Below are 15,144 nucleotides of genomic sequence, written 5' to 3'. Positions count from 1 at the left end.
TGCTAGAGCGGGGGTTAGCCTTGCGGTCCCCACGACAATCTTCTCCATTTTGCCCTATTTTCTGCATCTCCCCTCGTTAACCCCATTGCCCGCATTTCTTCTTCCACCATCTTTAGCCAAGTCTTTCTCTGTCTTCCCCGTCCTCTACTTCCTTCTACATTCATTTCCATCACTCGTCTCAACCAGTCACTTTCATCCTTCCTCAACACATGACCAAACCATCTCAACCTGTTCCTCTTCACAGCATCAATCACAGTCTCTATTCCCATCATCTTTCGCAATTCATCATTTGTCTTCCTCTCAACGATACTCCACACATCCACCGAACCATTCGCATTTCCACCCTTTCCAGCCTTCGTTGCTGCTCTACGTTCATTACCCATGTCTCGCTCCCACGGCCACGTTCACAGCACAGGGCCACTTCCCAGTTCTTACCACCTCACCACATGCTTTACCACTTGCCATTACCTTCGTCTTTCCGATATTCACCTTCAGACCTTTTGTCTCCATACATTCCTTCCACTTGTTCATCTTTTCCTTCAGTCCATCCATACTTTCCGCAATCAACACCAGATCATCTGCATACAACAACTCCCACGGTAAACCCTCCTTTACGTTCTGAGCCAGCACCTCCATCACAGCTACAAATAGTGGTGGACTTAGTACCGAGCCCTGATGCACTCCCACCTTCACCTCAAACTCACCACTGTTCCCGTCCTCCGTCCTTACAGCTGTGCGCGCTCTTTTGTACATTGCCATCACGACTCTGATCAACCGTTCCTCCACTCCTAACTTCCTCAATGCCCATGTCACTACTTCACGTGGAACCCTATCGAATGCTTTCTCCAGATCAACAAACCCAAGAAACAACTTCTTCCTCTTCTCCATGTACTTCTCCTGCAACTGCCTCACAATAAAAATGGCGTCTGTCGTTCCTCTTCCTGGCATAAATCCAAACTGCATTTCGTCAATCTTCACTTTCTTCCTTATCCTCCCCTCCAACACCCTTTCCAATACCTTCATTCCATGCTCCAATAACTTTATCGCTCCGTACGAGCCACACTCTCGAGGGTCACCTTTCCCCTTGTATAGAGGGACGACACCCTCTTTATGTTATGGACTAATCAAGTATCATATTCAAGGAGTTAATTAAACTTCCGTGTTTGTATTCACATCCATGAAGTGAAGCGAGGTGAAATCCACGTGTACATAAAAATAGGGGCATGCTCCTGCGCTCACCTGGTAGAACCAGGGAACCACTGGTAGGCATGATATGTAAATTAGCCGAAGGTTTGAATAAACTTGTGAAAGGACCATGCAGAGATGATTCGTACCGAGTTGCAGCTAAATCGGGTGAATACCTTTTGAGGTCAAAAGTAGTGATCCTGGAATCGTAATGACCTCTGACCATAAATTTACCTCATTAATATGCATTTTATGGGATTTGCAACACATCAGGAGGCCTTGGTCCTCAGAAGTTCAACAAAGTTTGGTGAAAATAGGACTAATAGTTTTCGCACCACGGGTGATGAGCGTTGCGTTCAAGTTTCATCAAAATCACGTGTTGAGTTTAGGAGAAGATACAAGTGTTTACGTAATGAATGGCGGACACCACACGATGCCAATACTTCACCTGAACTTTGTTCCAGGTGAGCTCAAAATGGACAAGCTCTGAACCTGACCTCCTCCCTCCTCCTCCATGGTTCCTCATTCGTTTCTCCCCAAAGTATGTAATAAAAAACCACCTTTAGAGGCCATTTTTCCCCGCAAAGCGGGGGTTGGCCTTTTTAGGGAACCGTGGTTGTTGTTGTTTTTCGGTCCCCTTTTTGAAGCAATGTTTTACGGCCGGATGCCCTTCCTGACGCCAACCCTTTTTGCCGCCTTTAACGACAAACAGGGAATTACCAGTGAACTGGTACTCAATTAGCCGACCTCGGAAGGATGACAGGCTGAGTCAACCCCCCTGGTGTTAATTCAGCGATTAGACCGGGATTCGAACCCAGGATCCTAGGATCCTAAGCCGGCACCCTAGCCGCTAGCCCAACACCAGGGTATAAAGTATGTAATACTGTATATAAATGGTCGCTCAACTTCTCATGGTGAAAATAGGGTTCAAATCCCAGTTCAGATTTGTGTTGATGTTGAGACAAAGGATATATAAGGTACATACATGTACAGTGTATATAAATAAATAATTTAAAAAAAAAATTACTACATCTGATATTTAAATATTTAACTTGACACCATTTTATGAAAATAAATGCATCATTGAGCAGCAAATGCCACTTTGGAGAATTTACGATACTTCGGAGGAAACGCCATCATGCCTTTGGGAGTCCATGAATGGCTATGAAAACCATGAGGCATTTGGGAGTCCAAACCAGCTCTACTTCCTGATTAATGGTGCATAATGAGCTGAAGTGGAAAATTGTGGAAATGATCAGATCGAGCAATTCCAACTTTACAAAATTCGAGTTTATGTTCCATTTAATAATGCTTGACTGCATTACATGCAACTACCCGAAATACACGCAATCTGCACCAATGTTATTAAACTTCATATCAAGATAAATAAAGCATCATGTAGATAATTTTAGGCTTATAGTGTCTGGCCGATGATGGTCATGCACAGAGGTAAAGGCTGCAAAGGGTGCCGAGTGACTATGCGCATGTACTCGGCCTCGGCGAAGCTTGAGATCGCTGTGAGTAGCCGTGCAACGGCACCGATGACCGTGGAACTGTGCCAGATGACCGAAGCATCTCCAGCGAAGTCATCACTCACTCGGTCCTCTCCTTGAATGCACAGCAAAGCACAAAGTAAAAAACAAATGCTTTGGGCCCACATTAACTCAAATGAAAGTCTGTGCATCAACAGCTGCATCAGTTTTGAAAAATAATAAGTTAAAGGAGAAGCAGCAGAATTGAAGAAGGAAACAAATGGAAAAACAAATCAATACATCTACACATTTGGAGGGAAATAAAAAAAATTAAAATCTATCAAAAAACTGGACCTGACCTATCGAGTTCACTGCAGGACAAGGCCTTCCCCTCGATATGGTCCGTTGTTGTCTATCCGATATGGTCAATTTGGAGCAATTGGTGTAAGCATGGGAGTTGTTCAATTTAACCTCTCTGTACAATCTTTGGTCCTCTTCTGCTTCTTCTACATCCTCCAGGTTGTAAGTTGGTAAATATTCAAAAAGGAAGTGATAAAGGATAGCCGAAGGAACACACTCCTGGTTCCAGATGATCCCGAAGGAAGACGATGGTTGTGAGAATGAGAAATAAACCTCCATGTCTAACAGTGTTGTGTCAAAGACAAAGTAACAATATGCTATCCATGAAAAATCATTGCTAAAGGCGTGGAATCAGCAACATGTATATAAAACATAGGGCAATACCCCTGGCGCTCACCTGGTAGAATAAACAGTATACTGCACTGACAAAAGGTATTTTAAACCAATTTCAATGGTAAGACTTTAAACAAAAAAATACCTATTTTGGGGGGCAACCCCCTAAACTCCTAAACTCCCACCTCCCCTCCCATTCTGTATACCTCCTCAGACCCCAATTTTTCTAATGCCTTGAACAAACTTTAGTCACAACACGACAAATATAATTTGTGCCAAATTTGGTCGCAATCCCTTCAGCGGTTTCGGAGAAGACGTTTCAAGTGTTAACGGACTGACGGACGGATGACGCGCCATCGCATAAGCTCCCCTGAACTTCGTTCCAGGTGAGCTAATAATAATAAAACCATCTTACAGTTTATGGCAATTCAGCTCTTATGGAGCTCTATTTGAGGCTGGCACGTATGACGAGTGTTTCGTGCAATGTGGGAATAATGAACATACAGAGGGCACATGTGTTACCGTAAGCGGTGGACGTGTGGACAGCATGTGAGAGTAGCCTCAGGAGTAACGTGTTGTACAGGTAAGAGAGGCTCTCAGGACACCGTTTGCTCTGAGAGACAATATTGTGCAAATGCTCACACGTGACCACCACATCGGCCACTGTGGGGACGTGGGGGGGGATAAAGGACAAAACAAAGAGCCAGGCCACCAGCATACATTACCAACAAACATACCAAAAAAAACTTATATTTTAACCTCTTTCCACATGCTTCACCCACAACCCCCTTCCCCACCCCTCCCTCAACCCCCTCCAAACCCCCAAGCCACCAATCACCATCCTCTTTCCAATATGAAATGTGGAAACACTTTCCACACTAACGTGCAGCCCACACTTCACCGTAGGGATAAGTGGCTCTAACTGATGGAATTAATGGGCGTCGGTCAAGGGATGATAGCCGCCGTGGGAAGCAAGGAGAAGCTGACGTTTCGGGGGTTAAGCCTTCGTCGGAGCAAAAGAGCAACAGAACGTCCTGTTGAATTTCATCCATCGTTCTATCTGTCCCATAATGCACATCGACACCATCCTTTACCAGGAAGAGTAGTTCTTCGTTCTAAACAGATGGCAAATGAGCTGCTAAGGAGAGGCTGACAACTGCCGTACCTGTGGTGGCCGTGCACAGGTGATCCAACAACTCTGGAACAACATGCCGCATCACGTCTGGATGGAGGCACAGTCGTGCCAACGATTTCATTGCCAAATGGCATTCTGCGTCTGCGAACATGCACAACACACAAGGTGGAAAGCGCAAAGGTCATGGAAGGGATTCAACAGTGTTGGGCCTTTCATTTTGTGATCTGCACCATTTCACCGAAGGATGTTTTACCTTTGAGTAATTGTGCAGTCAGAGGGGGCAAGCAATGACTAATAAGAAGGGTGGAATGCATCGAGGCCAACGCCGCACACCCATCCACCGCCGCCACACTGCGCGCGTGTACACACGTCAAACCATTGGCTACAAAACATCGTTGTGAATAATGAAATTTTAAAAACATAATATAAAACCAAATTATGCTTCCAAGCAAAAATGAAACGGTAACATCTCATTGGATGCGGCATGTAAACCTCAATGGAGTACTGCCCTCCCGTTTGGGCTGGGTCTCGCCTCACCTGTCTCCTCGATGCTTATTAAAATGATTAGGCCTGGTCCTGGAGAAACTCATTCCGTCATAGTTTGACCTCTGGTGACCTCATTAGTGATCTCATTTGCATATAACATCATTGTAAAGAGTGTCCCAGGACAAACATTTTGAGGGATCATATGCAACCATAGGATGACGAGGTAAAAAGTTATGGCCATTTGGATTTCGCCTACCCCTAATTTTCGGAAATCACTGACACAGGGGGGGGGGGGGGGGGGGGGGTAACATCAAAATATGCGTGGGCGGCACCTTGGGAATGAGTTTTTTTTCTGTTAACATGGTTTTTCCTAACCCCTAGGGTGGGGGGTACATGGACATACTCAGGAAGTTAAGTTGTGGGGGGGGTGCATGTAAACCCTACTCAGCCCACGGACTAAACCCAAAGCCTGCACCTACATCCGAAATGGTAGTGGAACTATCTGAAGGGAGAAGGGAGCATTGGCTTCTCAGACCACCTGGCCCATTGATGCACACTAGGGAATGCAAAACATTGAACACAGGCTGTCCTGTCCACATCTGAAAACTAGAACGGCACTCGGTAGAGAGCATACCACCGCCAGGTGAACAGTTTACGTTTTGTATCCCAGAGTAGACCAGAAAATCACAATACAGAATCGCATTTAATCAAAATCTTCCGTCCACAACTTTTCGAGATATCCCGCTGTGTATAGTTTTTGGCCCCATATCCCAATGGTGGAGAATCGCTTTAAAAAATTCGAGTAGCCGGATCCGAATCCGGATCTTCGCCAAAATCTAATCATTTCGTCCTTGTCACATACACTACATCTGCACCAGATTTCGTCCGAATACGTCCACAACCTTTTGAGATATTTTGTTCACAAACAAACAGACAGGAGTGAAAACGCAACCTCCATCCACCTTTGGTGGCAGAGGTGGCGGAGGTATTGAATATCCCACGACATGACCAAATCTCACCTGCTTGGAGTTAACAATACAAACAGCAGAAGGAAAATCAAATAAGAATTTGGAAGGTAAATGTGACACAAATAAACAGCAGAATGGTTTGTAGGAGGAAACCACAGCAAACCACAAAAAAGGATACCACTCCAGGACTATCATCCAATGTGCCAGAAAACAAAGGTTTTGGACGAAAAATTGTACCTGCACTGCGAAACCGGATCTTGGATCAGCTGGGAAAGATGGCACACTGCCAATCCGAGCTGCTCCTCAGATAGCGCACCTGGACGGCAAGGTAGGTTCAGTCAACTTGGGTTATACATCATGTACACACTGTATTTGCTTTGTCACACCAAGACTGTGGCAACTCGTAAAAAAAAAAAAAGAGCACATCAAGCCAGGGGGTAAAATAGGTAAACCGTGTTGGCCTCCTCGGCTCCCAAAAATGCCGGCGGCCGGCGATACAACACACCGGTGGCCGGATTCAGGTGGGTGTGAATGTGTGGCGGGGAGTGGAGGGAGTAATGGCAAACAGATAGATTTCAAGGAGATTGAAAGGAAAGGTTCTGATGTCTTGTGTAACGGCGGCCTACCTTTACGGCCTGGAGACGGTGGCATTGACAGGGAGACAACAACAGAGGCTGCAGGGTTACGATAACAACTGTGTCAGGAGGATTGCGGGAGTGAAGAGGATGGATAGAATGAGAATGGATGAACTGAGGGAGGACATTGGTGTGCAGGTGAGGTTGACAGGGAGATTGGTGAAATGCCAGCTGAGATGGGCTGGACACGTAATGCGGATGGGGGAAAAGAGAATGGCAAAGAGAGCGGATAGGTTGAGGGAACAAGGTAAGAGGAAAAAGGTAGATCATAGTTGAGATGGGAGGATTGTGTGAAGAGGGATATCAGTAAGGTGGGGGTGGTGGGAGAGGGGAGAGTGTTGGCCGAGGACAGAGGGGAGAGAAGGGGTATCGTGGTCAAGGCATGGCAGGAGCTTGGTGCCATTGGACCTTACCCTTTACAAAGGAAGAGGAGAACAACAACAACATTTGCAAAACCTCACAACAGTCACAAACCAGGGAGGCTGGCGAGCGCTATCAGTAGAGCGATCCCAGCTTGGCGGAGCTGCAGATGGGTATCGGATACCGCTGCCCCGGCCAGCTCCAATAAAGTCTCTATGTGATTATGCAATGGACTCTCTGCTGGGCACAAGCATCAGAAGCAGGAAAGACAAAATAAAACAATTATTTATAAAATGATGAAGTACCACCCAATTAGTCAAATTCACCCGACCAAGATCATCCAAACAATGTTTTCACGTTTGCGGCAAAGCGATGATGCTTCATCATTTTGCCCCTCATAGTCAATCCACAATGTGTGTCGAACATAGTGTGCCCTAACCGGATGACAATCAAAATCTGTTTTGCACTTTCATTCGCGATTTGTTCCCAAATGTTTATTTGTTTCCCTCCCTACTCGTCTCGTTCCACAATAAGCTTCCGATAACAATCCCTGTAGCTATTGTAACAGGAACGCACCAATTCCAATTTTGCTTCCTTGTGCACTTATGACATTAAGCGTCGTGAGTCCATGCGTACAGCCTCACTTCCTGCCCGAATGGCTTCAGGAGCAGACAGTCAGGTCTATTTTAAAGACCCAGGATTTAAAGGTCACAAGTAAAGGACATTGGAGTCGCTGACCATGGTTTCGCCCTCGTTTTAAGGTGCAACTCACCTTTCCAAAATCAGACATAAAGTGTTGAAGAAGCACCGTGCAGGAGAGGGTTATAGGAAGATTTCAAAGTCACTCATTACTCCTTTCAGTACGGTGAAATCCATCATTAGGAAGTGGAAGATGCATCATACCACCCAGACTCCGCCCAGCTCAGGTTACCCGTCCAAACTCAGCAGCCTGGCAAGGAGGAAATTATTTTAGATTGACAAACTCGCGAAGGGGGCGACATCACACGGAGGTTCATCTGAGCCAATGGACATCCTGGACCAGGAGTTTGCAAGCCTGACGTTTGACTGATGATGCCACAGGAATGTGGAATTTATTGGTTCATCGTTTTCCCTTTGCCGTTTTTTTTACCCAAGTCATTCACGAACCGGTTGTCCATGCCTGGAGTCCAAAAATTTAATACTCACGTCATTTGCTAACTGGTATCCCCACACAGGTAATACCATCCTCTTCAACTGAAGTATCAAACAAGCCCGGCTATGCCGCTGTTAGACGCCATAGCGCTCAGTGTACAAATCATAGGCTGGTGGGATGAGCTCACCTTCACCTTCTCGAGCCTCGGTGAGGTCCTGGCAGCACAAGGAGAGGTTTCGCAGTGCATCTACTAATGTGCAGCGTTCCAAAGCCTGCACTCAACATTGACCGGTTAAACAACGCTCTTCAGTGGCACGTCAAAAACCAAAACCAAACCAAAGCAGAAATGTCGCTATCAAACTCGATCGCTCGTTTGTCACGGGAATCCTCATCATCCAACCTGCTTGCTGTCATTAAACCGCTTGACGAGGACGTGCATCGAGGCAGTCAGTACGTGGATGCAAGCCCGATAGCAGGCCTTTCCCACAGCTTGGAGCAGCCGAGATGCTGACAGAAGGCGCCTCGCCTCTCCCGTGGTCAATGTTGGTGTGCATTCTGTGGAGATAAACAAGGCTCTCAAGTGTATAATTCGGCCAGATTTACTTCCTTCTGCCCCCAAGATGTACTTGAAAAGCATGATCAACACAGTTTAACATCAGAGGGGGCAGGAGGGAAGAGAACATCTGTGACCGACATCAAAACCTGTAAATTTGTTGCAGACTTTACAACCCAGGTGTTAGGTTTTACTGCATTACAAATGAGACATCACAAGCATTGCAGTTTACGTTGTACAATGCCCGGAATGATGATGAAAATTATGGTCGTTTAAAACCCGAACCACTCCAAATTTAGTACAATACAATATTTCTTGTCTGGCTTCACCGGCCTACCTACTACCGTGTCCTCAAGGAGCATATGCAGAAGGTCACGGCCATCGGGAGGCATCACAGAGCGAGCCAAGGTCAACGCAAGGGCCTGTATTGCATCCAGCGCTGCCATCTCCACCGCTTCGCTAACCGGTTCCAACACCTCGTGTGGGAAAACAGGGAGGGAATGGAAAACAAAGAAAACAACTTGATTCAACAAACAAGTTGGAACCAAAAGGCTAACATCTATCTAGTCCTTGAACATTTGTCAAAAATATAGAGATGTTGATTTTAAAGCAGAAGATGATGACGATTCACTGATTTGAGAACATCTCGATACAATCATGATTTAACATTATATTTTGATATATTAATACTACAATATTAATTTGTGATTGGAATGATGAACCACGCTGTTTGGAATAAAATATATAGATATTGAGTTTAAAGCAGAAGCTGATGACGACAATTCACTGATTTGATAATATCTTAATACAATTGTGATTTAACATTATATTTTGATATATTAATAATACTAGCGTGACTCGGTGCGCTCCGCGCACTTCACCACACGTTGTTTCAGAGGGGTAGGCATCTTTGACCATTTCGGTGTCTTTTGGGTTTCATGGTGTTTTGGGTCTTCAGGGCCATTTGGGTCTTCAGGGTCTTTTGGATCCTCTGGGCCTTTAAGGGTATTTTGGGTCTTTGAGGTGTTTTGGGTCTTCAGGGTCTTTTGTGTCTTTAGGTTCTTTTGGTTATTCTTGGTCTTTAAGGGTATTTTTGGGTATTCAGGGGTGTTTTGGGTCTTTTGGGTCTTCGGGGTGTTTTGGGTCTTTTTGGGTCTTCGGGGTGTTCAGGGTCTTTGGGTATTCAGGGTCTTTTTGAGCCTCAGGGCCTTGAAGGGTATTTTGGGTCTTTGGGGGTCTTGGTGGTCTGAAGGGTCTTGGGGGAATTAAAGGGTCATCAAAGGTCTGAGGGGTCTCAGCAGTCTTAATGCAATTAAGAGGGTTAATTAAGAGGGTGGTAATTTTATTTGAAGAAGAAGACGTTTTCGTCGCATATAAACATACATACATTGCGAACCATATACGTTTGCTCTATTATAATAAGAGATAGTATTAATTTGGGATTGAATGATGAATGATGCTGTTTGGATTAAAAATGTAGAGATATTGAGTTTAAAGCAGAAGATGACGACTCACCGATTTGATAATATCTCAATACAATCGTGATTTTAACATTATATGTTGATATATTAATACTATAATATTAATTTGTGATTGGAATGATGAATGACGCTGTTTGAAATAAAAATATAGAGATATTGAGTTTAAAGCAGAAGATGACGACGATTCACTGATTTGATAATATCTCAATACAATAATGATCTAACATTATATTTTGATATATTAATACGATAATATTAAGTTGTGATTGGAATGATGAATGGCGCTGTTTGAAATAAAAATATAGAGATATTGAGTTAAAAGCAGAAGATGACGACAATTCACTGATTTGATAATATCTCAATACAATCATGATTTAACATTATATTTTGATATATTAATACTATAATATTAATTTGTGATTGGAATGATGAATGGCGCTGTTTGAAATAAAAATATAGAGATATTGAGTTAAAAGCAGAAGATAACGACAATTCACCGATTTGATAATATCTCAATACAATAATGATCTAACATTATATTTTGATATATTAATACTATAATATTAATTTGTGATTGGAATGATGAATGGCGCTGTTTGAAATAAAAATATAGAGATATTGAGTTAAAAGCAGAAGATAACGACAATTCACCGATTTGATAATATCTCAATACAATAATGATCTAACATTATATTTTGATATATTAATACTATAATATTAATTTGTGATTGGAATGATGAATGACGCTGTTTGAAATAAAAATGGAGATTGAAAATGATTAAAAATGATTTTAACATTATATGTTGATATATTAATACCCTGGTTACCCGGTGTGTAGTATTAATACCCAGTGTGTACCCTGGTTTAGAATAGGTACACCGTATCCCTGCGTGTCGTAAGAGGCGACGAAAAGGGTTGGCGTCAGGAAGGACATCCGCCATAAAAACATTGCCTCAAAAAGAGAACCATGACAATTACAACTACATATGGGCAGGGTACAGCCCGAAGTACCCCGTGGTGGACCCAACTCCCTCTCGTCAAAACTCAAGGTGGGGAACCCGATCGAAGCAAGGGTGGAAATCACTCCATTTATGACGACGAAATGTCTGATGCCCGACGTGGAGATCGGTTTCTGAGGTTGGGGACATGGAATGTAGGGACAATGACAGGGAGATCAGGAGAAGTGGTGGAAGTATTGGTCAGAAGAAGAGTGGACATATGTTGTGTGCAAGAGACGAGATGGAAGGGAAGTGGTGTGAGAATGGTGAAGGGTAGGCAGGGACAGAAATACAAGTTTGTGTGGCAAGGGTGGAGGGCGTGAATGGTGTTGGTGTCCTGTTTTCTGAGGAGTTTGGAGACAGTGTGGTGAGTGTGAATAGAGTGAGTGAAAGGTTGATGATGGTGAAAATGATGATTGGAAAGCTCTTGGTGAACGTCATGAACGTCATGAACGTGAACGTCATGCAGGGATATGCTCTGCAGGTTGGTCGGAGCGATGAAGAGAAGGACAAGTTCTGGTGTGCGATAGAGAAGCTGATGGAAAATGTGAAAGATGAGGAAGTTGTTGTGGTTGGAGGAGACCTAAATGGACATGTGGGAAGGAGTAAGGACGGTTTTGAGGGAGTTCATGGAGGGTTACGGATATGGTGTGAGAAATGGAGAAGGTGAAAGGATTTTGGAGTTTGCTGATGGAGCCGATTTGTTGATTTGTAATACTCCGTTCCAGAAAGAGGATAATAAGCTTGTTACATATACGTCAGGTGGGTCGACGACAACCGTTGACTACCTGATGGTGCGTAGGCGAGATATGGGACACCTCCCGGACACAAAGGTGATCCCGGGGGAGGAGGCTGTTTAACAGCACCACTTGGTTGTCTGCGACATAAGGGTGAAAGGTGCGAGGAGAGCTCGGCGGGTGAAGTACCAACCGATAATGAAGGTGTGGAGGTTGAAAGAGGTGGCAGTAGGGGAGGCATTAAAAGAGGCTGAGTATGGTAGAGGATGATGTGGTTGAGTATGAAAGTGGTTGGATGACAATGAAAGATAGTCTGTTGGGAGCCGTTTGTGAGGTATGTGGATGGACAAAAGGACCACCGAGGCACTCGGAAACATGGTGGTGGGATGATGAAGTTGGAAAGAAGATTGACGAGAAGAGGATGAAGTTCAAGGAGTGGCAGAAGGCGAAGGGTATGGGGGCAGAAAAGGCAGAGCATGCAAGTTATAAGGCAGCCAAGAAGGCTGCAAAGAAAGAGGTAGCAAAGGCGCAGGACGGATGTAGGAAAATGTTCGGAGAACGCTTGGATTTGGAAGAGGGTCAGAAAGCGGTATTCAGGATTGCAAAGCAGATAGCGAAAGAGAGGTGTGATGTGATGGGGGTGAGTTGCTTGAAGGATGAAGTGGGACAAATCGTTGTGGACCCAGATGGAATTAAAGGAAGATGGAAGAGATATATGGAAATGCTGTTGAATACAGAGAATGAAAGTGATGGCAACATCGAGAGTAACCCAGTTTTAGGACCGGCAGAGAAGATAACCGAGAAGGAAGTTGAGGAAGCGATAAAAGCAATATTGAAATATGAATGATCGTTTTGAGGCCATTTTCCCCGCTACAGCGGGGGTTAGCCTTGCGGGGCCCAGGACAATCATGGTTCCCTGTTTTGAGGCAATGTTTTTTTTTTATGGCCGGATGCCCTTCCTAAGCAATGAAGAGTAGAAAAGCGGGAGGGCCGATGGGAGTTGTGGGAGATATGTTGAAGGCAGCGGGAAATTGGGGTGTGAAGAGAATGACAGAGATCTGTAATCTGGTGTGAAAGAAGGCCGCATTCCAGTGGATTGGGAACTGAGTACCCTTGTCCCTCTATACAAGGGGAAGGTGACCCTCTGGACTGTGGCTCGTATCGAGCGATAAAGTTATTGGAGCATGGAATGAAGGTATTGGAAAGGGTGTTGGAGAGGAGGATAAGGAAGAAAGTGAAGATTGACGAAATGCAGTTTTGATTTATGCCAGGAAGAGGAACGACAGACGCACTTTTTATTGTGAGGCAGTTGCAGGAGAAGTACATGGAGAGGAGGAAGAAGTTTTTTCTTGGGTTTGTTGATCTGGAGAAAGCATTCGATAGGGTTCCATGTGAAGTATTGACATGGTCATTGAGGAAGTTAGGAGTGGAGGAATGGTTGATCAGAGTAGTGATGGCAATGTACAAAAGAGCGCGCACAGCTGTAAGGACGAAGGATGGGAACAGTGGTGAGTTTGAGGTGAAGGTGAGAGTGCATCAGGGGTCGGCACTAAGTCCACTACTATTTGTAGCTGTGATGGAGGTGCTGGCTCAGAACGTAACGGAGGGTTTACCGTGGGAGTTGTTATATGCAGATGATCTGGTGTTGATTGCAGAAAGTTTCCATTGGACTGAAGGAGAAGATGAACAAGTGGAAGGAATGTATGGAGACAAAAGGTCTGAAGGTGAATATCAGAAAAACGAAGGTGATGGCAAGTGGTAAAGCATGTGGTGAGGTGGAAAGAACTTGGAAGTGGCCCTGTGCTGTGTGCAGGAAGGGTGTCGGAGTGAATTCCATTCAATGTACAATGTACGCTGAGTGGGTTCATCAAAAATGTAGTGGTTTGAGAGGGTCATTCACCAGTGTGGCAGCTGCATTCAAGTGTAAGGTGTGCACAGAGGGAGCTGCAGATGGAGGGAAATGTTGAGTTGGATCTTGGAGACGGTGTGAAGCTGGAAGGTGTGAAAACATTTTGTTACCTAGGAGACATGCTGAATTAAGAAGGTGGATCAGACTCAGCAACGGTTGATAGAGTGAGATGTGCATGGAAGAAGTTTCGGGAACTGAGTGGCGTGATGACGAGGAGGGGAGTGTCGTTGAAGCTGAAGGGAAAGGTGTATGCTGCATGTGTGAGAAGTGTTAAGATTTATGGGAGCGAGACATGGGTAATGAACGTAGAGCAGCAACGAAGGTTGGAAATGCGAATGGTTCGGTGGATGTGTGGAGTATCGTTGAGAGAGAGGAAAACAAATGATGAATTGCGAAAGATGATGGGAAACATTTTGCTACCTCGGAGACATGCTGAATGGAGAAGGTGGATCAGACTCGGCAACGGTTGCTCGAGTGAGATGTGCATGGAAGAAGTTTCGGGAACTGAGTGGCGTGATGACGAGGAGGGGAGTGTCGTTGAAGCTGAAGGGAAAGGTGTATGCTGCATGTGTGAGAAGTGTTATGATTTATGGGAGCGAGACATGGGTAATGAACGTAGAGCAGCAACGAAGGTTGGAAAGGGTGGAAATGCGAATGGTTCGACGGATGTGCGGAGTATCGTTGTGAGAAAGGAAGACAAATGATGAATTGCGAAAGATGATGGGAATAGAGCCTGTGATTGATGCTGTGAAGAGGAACAGGTTGAGATGGTTTGGTCATGTGTTGAGGAAGGATGAAAGTGACTGGTTGAGAAGAGTGATGGAAATGAATGTAGAAGGAAGTAGAAGACGGGGAAGACCGAGAAAGACTTGGCTAAAGATGGTGGAAGAAGAAATGCGGGCAAGGGGGTTAACAAGGAGAGATGCAGAAAATAGGGCAAAATGGAGAAGATTGTCATGGGGACCGCAAGGCTAACCCCCGCTCTAGCAGGGAAAATGACCTTTAAAATGCCTGTTGTTGTTGTATGTTGATATATTAACAATGTCATATTAATTTGTGATTGAATGTTGAATGATGCTGTTTGGAATGAAAATGCAGAGATATCGAGTTTAAAGCAGAAGATGATGGTGATGATTGACCGATTTGATAATATCTCAATAAAATCATGATTTTAACATTATATGTTGATATATTAATAATATAATATTAATTTGTGATTGAATGATGAATGATGCTGTTTGGAATGAAAATGTAGAGATATTGAGTTTAAAGCAGAAGATGATGATGATTCACCGATTTGATAAGATCTCAATACAATCATGATTTAACATTATATGTTGATATATTAATAATATAATATTAATTTGTGATTGAATGATGAATGATGAATGATGCTGTTT

At 44.3% G+C, this 15,144-nt stretch overlaps 1 protein-coding gene across 4 annotated transcripts in view; it reads right to left on the bottom strand.

Annotated features, from left to right (window-relative positions):
- Positions 1-15,144, bottom strand: part of MMS19 (MMS19 cytosolic iron-sulfur assembly component) — a 132,925-nt gene that overhangs the window by 42,523 nt on the left and 75,258 nt on the right. For 2 of the 4 annotated variants that reach the window (XM_068114373.2, XM_068114375.2), the window contains 9 exons: positions 8,957-9,095; positions 8,467-8,621; positions 8,254-8,338; positions 7,049-7,174; positions 6,177-6,255; positions 4,739-4,836; positions 4,516-4,626; positions 3,873-4,013; positions 2,676-2,793 (listed from right to left, as the gene is read on the bottom strand). In XM_068114373.2, coding sequence (XP_067970474.2) covers positions 2,676-2,793; positions 3,873-4,013; positions 4,516-4,626; positions 4,739-4,836; positions 6,177-6,255; positions 7,049-7,174; positions 8,254-8,338; positions 8,467-8,621; positions 8,957-9,095 — 1,052 coding nt within the window. The remainder of the gene's footprint in view (positions 1-2,675; positions 2,794-3,872; positions 4,014-4,515; positions 4,627-4,738; positions 4,837-6,176; positions 6,256-7,048; positions 7,175-8,253; positions 8,339-8,466; positions 8,622-8,956; positions 9,096-15,144) is intronic. The other 2 variants (XM_068114374.2, XM_078777000.1) reach the window with 1 other exon arrangement.

The sequence above is a fragment of the Myxine glutinosa genome, chromosome 4 (assembly GCF_964187855.1).
Source record: "Myxine glutinosa chromosome 4, kmMyxGlut1.1, whole genome shotgun sequence".
Lineage (NCBI taxonomy): Eukaryota > Metazoa > Chordata > Myxini > Myxiniformes > Myxinidae > Myxine > Myxine glutinosa.
The sequence above is the reverse complement of the archived record's forward strand: the minus strand, read 5'-3'. Positions and strand labels throughout refer to the sequence as shown.